This window comes from Elephantulus edwardii, unplaced genomic scaffold (assembly GCF_000299155.1).
Source record: "Elephantulus edwardii isolate Elephantulus edwardi_28Jun2011 unplaced genomic scaffold, EleEdw1.0 scaffold00017, whole genome shotgun sequence".
Taxonomy (NCBI): Eukaryota; Metazoa; Chordata; class Mammalia; order Macroscelidea; family Macroscelididae; genus Elephantulus; species Elephantulus edwardii.
Window position 1 is genome coordinate 18,565,218 of NW_006399767.1, and position 7,929 is coordinate 18,573,146.

At 42.6% G+C, this 7,929-nt stretch overlaps 1 protein-coding gene across 1 annotated transcript; it reads left to right on the forward strand.

Moving 5' to 3' along the window:
• Positions 1-4,085: 4,085 nt before the first annotated feature.
• On the forward strand, positions 4,086-5,579 carry LOC102876668 (melanoma antigen preferentially expressed in tumors-like). Its single transcript, XM_006882158.1, has one exon. The coding sequence runs from the start codon at positions 4,086-4,088 to the stop codon at positions 5,577-5,579; it is 1,494 nt and encodes a 497-aa protein (XP_006882220.1).
• Positions 5,580-7,929: the final 2,350 nt, after the last annotated feature.

Below are 7,929 nucleotides of genomic sequence, written 5' to 3' on the forward strand. Positions count from 1 at the left end.
TCTCAACAATTAAGAGGATGCAGTATATCTTTTTCCCTCTGCATTTCTGCCCTAGGGAATATGTACTTTATGAAGCATTAATCTATCACAGCCTTGTGAACAATGTTGAGACTCTTGTCCTGACCAGAACAAGCGGCAGCCAAGAAAGAAAGGTATACATTTTGATGGTTGGTCCTAATTGCACAGTTTCTCGGCATTTTTATTTTAGCAAATGGTTAAATGAACTTGGAATGAAATCTTAGAAAACTGAGAATATTTTAAAACTTATTTTTCAGTCTCTTATTTGGCATTTGCTAACGTAAAGATATTTTTGTTCTTTCCATTATGTTTGAAGACTCTTGTGGTTTGGATCAAGATATTCCAGGAGTTTAGAAAAACCTCTTTTCTCTGTGTATAGACTTTTCTATTACTCTCTTGGAGCAACTCTTTGTACTCCAAAAACTCCCTTTCCTTCAGCCCAATTTTTCTCTTACTGAATTCTTTTCCTTCCACCCCTTGTAAACACCAAAGGTTTTTTCTGTGTAAATCTTTCCTTGATGTTGTAGTAGACTCATCCAACACTTATCAAGTTGTAACTGACTTCATTCAGCACAACGTCCTTCAGGTTCATCCACATTGAGGTCTCCATGCGTTCTCAATTGCATGGTGTCACATTGTGCTCGTGCCATAGTTTATCCATTCATCCATTGGACACTTGGGTTATTTCTATCTCTTTTATTCCAAATAATGCTGCAACAAAGTATGCCTATACCTGTGTCCTGGCTTCTGTTGAAGATAGTGGAAGGATTTCTAATGGCTTGGTTCATACGACACCTGTGGTTTAAATCCACCTGCTGCTCCACAGGAAGGTGAGCAAACTCCTGTGCAATTTACAGCCTCAGAGAAACCACTGGAGGGTTATCTGTAAGTTTGAGCTCAATGGCAATGAGAATCTTAAGCATAGAATTACTGGATCAAATAGTATTTCTAACTTCCCAAGTTGTTGTTGCTGGCAATGAGCACCACAGAGTCAGAATTGACCCAAAGCTGACCCTATGGGTTTTTTTCAGAGGCAGTTAATCACACTGGAGGAGATTATTCATCCTTCTCCCACGGAGCAGCTGGTGGCCTTACCTGCGTGCCTTTGGGATTACAGGGAGAACCATAAGTACCATTTTTTTACAGTGGCTATGCCATTTTAGTCTAACAGTATTAGGATTCCAGTCTCTCCACACCATCTCTAGAACTTGTTTTTTCTCCTTGATTGTTGCTTGGATAAGACGGTATCTTACTGTTTGGGCTGATTTCTCTAATGGCTAATAATGGAAAGCATTTCTTCATATTCATCTAAATACCATTAGTATTTTTATCAATAGAATTTTTCTGTTTGTTGAGGTGTTAGTTTTCTATAATAGAGATTAGTCCCTTGTCAACTGTCATTGTCAAATATTTCTTCCCAGACTGTAGGTTCTTCTACCCCTCTCTAATTAAAAGACCAAACTTGAGTATTTCAATAGTACTCCCAGATAAAATAGTGGGGTTACAGAAGAAGGTTCCATTGATACTACCACAGTGAGAAGTAAATATTGAGATATAATGCTGATTAGCTCTTCGAATGTATAGAAAAATATTCATGTATATCTCAGTGTAAACAAGGAGACATTCAACAGAGCAAATACAAGCTCTTGAACCCCTGAAACACTAGACTGTCCTAAGAGGTGTAGAAATGCTTAACAGAGTTCAATTCTTAAAAACAAACAAAAAACCCATTCTAGGAAATCAGCCTTGGCCAAAAAGAGGTCTAGATATGGGTTTGGAACTTATTCTAAACATTCTAAAAGGCAAGTTTCCTTGTTGCTGAAGTTGGATCTGGCACCAGAGAAACTTTGACACATCTTTGTGTATAAGTTGAACAAGTGAAAAGGTGGCAGCCAGTGTGTATCAAGCTCTTGCAGACATCCCTGCCATCCGTTGTGTTCTCAGAGGAACTACCTGAGCTTCCACAGGGAGACTTCAGGGTTGAGGTCATTCCTTTGTTACATGGTGTTGAAGTTGTTTTTTGTTGAATAAAGTGACAAGTCTGTCTTTGACAATGCTGTCTGGCGGGAGCCTTGCAGTTTCTAATGAATCCTAGACAGAGATCAGGTACTGACCAGAGTGAACCTCTTTCCCATTCTCTTGTCTGAGTTTCCTTTGGTATCTACAAAATTCTAAGAATACTTCAAACTGCTGTGTAGTTGCTTCTTCTGAGGGCAGAGAACAGGAGCGAAGAGATGCTGGCCAAGATTCAGCCAGGCACCTGACTCCAGAAATATAAACTGTAGGTTTTTACTCTCACGGAGAAGACTTTATGAGTTAAGAACTTAATTTTAGAAGTACTAGCCATTTACTATTTGAATTTGTTATGTTTGGTAGTCTATACCATGAATTAGGGGCCTTATGTTTGCTTTTAGTTTATTGTGGATTTACATCAGGTCTTCAATCTCTTTTGAGGTAGTCTTAGTATATTATGTGAATTGAATCTGTTTCAGCTGAATAATGACTGAAGTCTTAAAACCTTACAAGCAGGCCTCTCCTCATTTTTTTTTTCAAGGAGGGAGTTTCATCCCTTTGAGTTATGTTGTTGTTGTTGTTATGTGTCGTCGAGTCATTTCCGACTCATAGCGACCCTATGCACAACAGCCCTAAACCCTGCTCAAGGAACTGAAGAACAGATTCAAACCTAGATTTGCTGTCATCAAGGATGCTTTGGGCAGAATATTAAATGATTCAGGAAGTATTAAAAGAAGATGGAAGGAATATACTGAGTCATTATATAGAAAGGAATTGGCAGATACAGAGGAATTTAAAGAAATAACATATGAGCAAGAACCTTTGAGTTATACCTTTCCTAATGTTTTTTATTTTTTTGCCTTAAAAGCTTAAGAGGGGTCATCTAAGGGGTGACAATTGGTCTCTCCTCACTTAAAGAAAAGTGAATAAAATCAAAGAATATTAACCCAAAGTCCTGATAGGCCACAAGAACTACTGCCTCTACAGCTTTGTGACCAGAATAATTGGGAAGTACCTGACAATTGTTGCATGTTTTTCTGAAGGGGGTCACCATATAAAGTTGGAAAGAAATGAAGAACAAATTAATAGTAAAACATCAGCTTGTGATCTGATAAACTAATTTGGTGAAACCTCCAAAACCTGTGATTCATCATAGAGGCCTGTAAACATAATACCAAAGAGGGATATTCAAACATGCAAAATTAAACAGACAGCATTTTCTGCAGATAAAAAACTCAAGTCAGGAAAGGGGATGGTGGAGCAATGGGAACAGGAAACTCCACTAGGAAGTGGGGAGAGATCTGCTAGAATGTGGAGAGCGACTGTAATCAATGTCATGGAATATATATCACAAACTGTAGCTTCAGAAAACCTATCGGGCAATTATACTGTTGTAGTGGGTTGCTACGAGTCTGAATCAAATTTACAGTAGTTGTACCTTTTCACGAGAACTTACCAAAGTAAAAATGTATTTTCATATCTGAGTATGTTTTCTAATTATGATCCTGAATTTCTAAAACCCAAATGTTCATTTTCTGGTCATAGAAATAATCCTCTTCTGTGTGGGTCTCTTCTGACGTTCAGCTCTGAGAATCAGAGCCAGCTTCTGGTCGCCGGCTGTCTACTGCTCTTTGGCTGCTGGTCTTCACCGTCCTCTGCCGCATCAGCCTTCCAGCCTACTCTCTGCTTCTGACGTGGGGGATTTAGAGGAGACTCCAGCTGACGCCATATTGAAAGGTTTGGAACCTGATAGACTTCTGCAAAGTAATCGAAGACGCCAAAAGCCCATGACATCCGTTCTGGCAGGAAGCTCAGAGGAGGGGTTAAGCATCTGACTAGCTGAAGTTGGGCACCTCAGAGGACAGCCTCAGACCCCGCAGACCCATCCCATCTTCCCAGGTGCTCTGTTGGTCGCTCTGCTGGTCCTGAGATTTCCTCTCCCTCTGGAGCTTGAGAACTTGCACTCAACCTTCTGACCAGGCTGATGCTGACAAGACTGTGAGCTGACACGACATCCAAGAATCTGGGACTTGGGCTCTCGACACCATTGGAAAATGGAAAAGCAGGAGAGCTGCATGCCGCCCAGACTCGTGGACCTGGCCGCCCAGAGCCTTTTAGAGGATGAAGCCGCTGCTGTGGCCGCCCTGCAGTCACTTCCCAGAGAAAGTTTTCCGCCCCTGTTCGTGTTGGCTGTTGCAGGGAGACGCTGCAGGACGGTCCAGGCGATGGTGGAGGCCTGGCCGTTCCCCTACCTCCCTCTGGGGGCTCTGCTGAAAGCTCTCCCTCTGGGGGCTCTGCTGAAAGCTCTGGGGTGTCATAAGGACATCTTGAAGGCAGCCCTCAATGGCATCGATGCGCTGCTAGCCCGTGACTTTCGACCTACACGTTGGAAACTCCAAGTGCTGGACCTCAGAAGCGACGCTGAAACCAACTTCTGGCACGTGTGGGCTGGGCTTGGGGACAGGGTCTCAGCGAGCCCCTCACGGGAGAGTGGGGCTGCGCAGCCCAGCCCAGAGAAGCGCGGAGTGGGACCCTCCAGCCCAGGGGAGAAGCAGCAGTTCGCCTCCACGGAGGTACTGGTGCTGCTCTCAGACCTGTGCTTCATGAAGCCCCCTGTAGATGCCCTGCTTCCCTTCCTGGTGAAGAGGGTCAAGCAGAACAAACTTATCCCCCGACTGCGCTGTAGGAAACTGGAAATTCTTGATGAGCCTCTGGAAAACTCTATTATGCATATGATCTTGGAAAAGGTCGAGCTGGCTCGTGTGGAGCAGGTAGAAGTGAACTGTAAGTGGAATTTGGTTGACCTGGCTTTGTTTGTTCCTTTTCTGGGTCAGATGATTCATCTGAATAGACTGTTTCTCAGTGGTATCCAGGTTCACGCCTCGATCTCAAGAAAGGTAAAAAGGCTTTGGGCCAAATTCACCACCCAGTTGTCTAAACTGCAACAACTTCAGCATCTCGACCTCGACTTCATGCGCTCTCCGGCAGGTCGCCTACACAAGATGTTCAAGTACCTACTACCTCCCTTGGAGAGCCTCTCTATAACTAACCGTGGCCTGATGGAGTGTGACTTGAAATACCTGTGCACGTGCCCAAACACTAGCCAGCTCCGTCGCCTGGATCTCAGCGACCAACAGCTGACATATTTTAACCCTCACTATCTTCACACTCTGCTGGAGAGAACCTCTGCCACCCTGGAACACTTGAACTTAGGTGGGTGTAAAATGACAGATTTCCAGTTCACCACCATCTTGCCTGCCCTGGGCCAATGCTCCCAGCTCCACTGCTTCAGGTTCCCTGGAAACACCCTCCCTATGGCTGCCCTGGAGAACGTTCTGAGGCATGTCCTCCTTCAGCGCAAGATCCGATCCCTAGAGATGTCCTTCCCTGTGGAGTGCCAAAGGATTAGAAATTTGAGGGCTTTTGAGGACTGGCAGGACATGCTTATTATGATAGAGGTGGACCTAGGGGTGCAGCTAACGTGCTTCGAACCTGACCTGGAGCCCTGGAGAAGTTGCTATTCAATTTGGTTCGATGTACAGATGTGATGTTATTCCCCGCTTTCCGATGTGTTGTCCATCTCAACCTCTTTCTGTCCTTTTGATCTCTTCTGAGATGACAGAAAAAATGTGCTTGCTGTGAGATGTGACTTGATCACCCTAAAATCATAGCCTTAAAAAAATAAATTTGTTATTGGCAACCAAAAAAAAAAAAAGAAATAATCCTCATTCCTGATTGGTACTACTTTTTAAAAAGATATCTTTGTAAGAAAAGGAGTGAAAAATGTGGATATTACTTAGACTGACTTTCATAAAGGCTTCTAGTTCACCCAAGAAATTAGTGTGTGTTCTTCCCCCTTGGTGATCTTGTATTGACCAGATCTGTCACATAAAGCTCTTGAAGCATTTTCTGTTTGTTTTTAAAAAAGTGTGGTGGTCTTTACTAAGGCTTTAGGAATGTAGTTTGATTTGAGGTGGATTTGACCATTAAAAAAACTTACCAATAGGCTTTCTTTTTGCTGCCTTGTCAGCATTCAACCTACTGGGCGTATGTTTTTTTATGCCCCATTCTGTTTCCACTGCCTGAGTACTAATTGTTGTGTACCATGGAGTCAGAACAGACCCATAGCTGACCCACAGGAGGGTTTTCAGATGCAGTTAATTGTGTGGGAGACTTCTCATCCTTCTCCCACAGACCAGCTGATAAATTCAAACCACATGCCTTTGGGATTGCAGCACAGTTTCTTATCACTAGACCACCAGAGCTACTAGTAGAAATAAATTTTATTTCTGTAAGTTGCTTTGTACTGTTAAAACATGGTTTCTCTCTTATAAAGTGTGATGGTCAAGGAGGTGGCAGTGTCTGAGCTCTCCAGACTTCATAAAAGGAAAGAGTCCTCAACAGTAAGAAAAAAAAATTCCTGAGGTCAGACATATTGACACTAGCCACACCTTCCTACAATTGCCACTGTCATCCCTCCCAGGTCTCCCACTAATCTGTATTTAATAATTTCACTGCTGTGACCATGCAGAACTCAGACAAGACTTAATGACTATGAGGTTTATTAGGAATGTAACAAGTTAACATTTCCACTTGAGAACATTCAGCATACAATCCTTTAATTGGGACATCCTCTTCCTAAGTGTGCTCAGTGACGGGTCTCTCTGAGCTCTGGTCTCAAGGCCTTGGCATCTGTTCCAGCCAGACAAGTGTTACAAAGCTTTTGATTTTACTAGTTAGTGTACCACCTGACTCTAACATTAACTCTATGTGTGAAGATGCTAGCTTTAAGATTAGCATATGATTCTCCACCCAAAAGGTGCCCAGAAGCACCCACTTTGCCTGTATATGCTCACCTGTCTAGTTCTGTGCACCAGGAGCCTAGAGCTCTCTTACTGTTCTCTGGTTTCCCCATCTGTTGTCACTGCAGCGTTAATATCTCTACAGCTATCTGTTTTGCTGTCAATTTATCTGGTTTGTCCATGCACTGCATTCTGATTCCTTTCTTGATGGTAATGAGTCTCATTTTGTCTGAGTCTGCTCAGTTTAAGCCTGGAGAGATGACAAAATTAACTTATCTGCACATTAGCATGATACACACCTTATTTGCATAGAATTCAAAGTCAATTTGGTACCAGCAGTCAGGAGATGAGGAGACATAATACCTGGGAAAAGTCTACAATCAGGCACTTTTCCAAATTATTGAGGAGCAGTGATGTTAGTTTGAGGAGTAAGGTACACCTGACTTGGGCCATGGACTTTTCAATCACTTTCTGTGCATCTGAGTGCTAGACAATGAGTAAAAATTACTGAAGAATCAACACCTTTGAATTGCGGTGTTGGAAAACAGGAGTGAATGGACTGCCAAAAGAGGAAACAGATAATGTCTTGGAGAAGGTGCAGTTAGTGCTCCTTGAAGGCAAAACTTCATCTTACATGCTTTGAGCATGTTGCTAGGAGATGCTATTTCTTGGAGAAGGACATCCTACTTGGAAAGGTGGGGAGTTTGCAAAATAGATTCCTTTCAACCAGGTGGAATGATATAGTGACTGTTAGTAACGGGTTCCAGTGTGTCAGATTGAGGATAGTACAGGATACAACAGGGTTCATTAATGTTCATAGTCACTCTGAGTTATACTTGACTCAACAGCACCTAAAAGCAACTACAAATCCAATGACTAGAAAAACCATATTTAATAAACCATTGTAGCATATCCACACAACTGAATACTTTTGTATGGCCCAAAAAACATAGATGTTTTCATTCTTGCTAAGATTATAGTAGACTAGATTTTCACTCCTGGCCCAATTGGCAGTATCATGATGAAGAGGAGATTGAAACTGTTAACAATTATAGCTTGCTTGGCTCCACAATCAACTCTTGGCACCAGCAGTCAG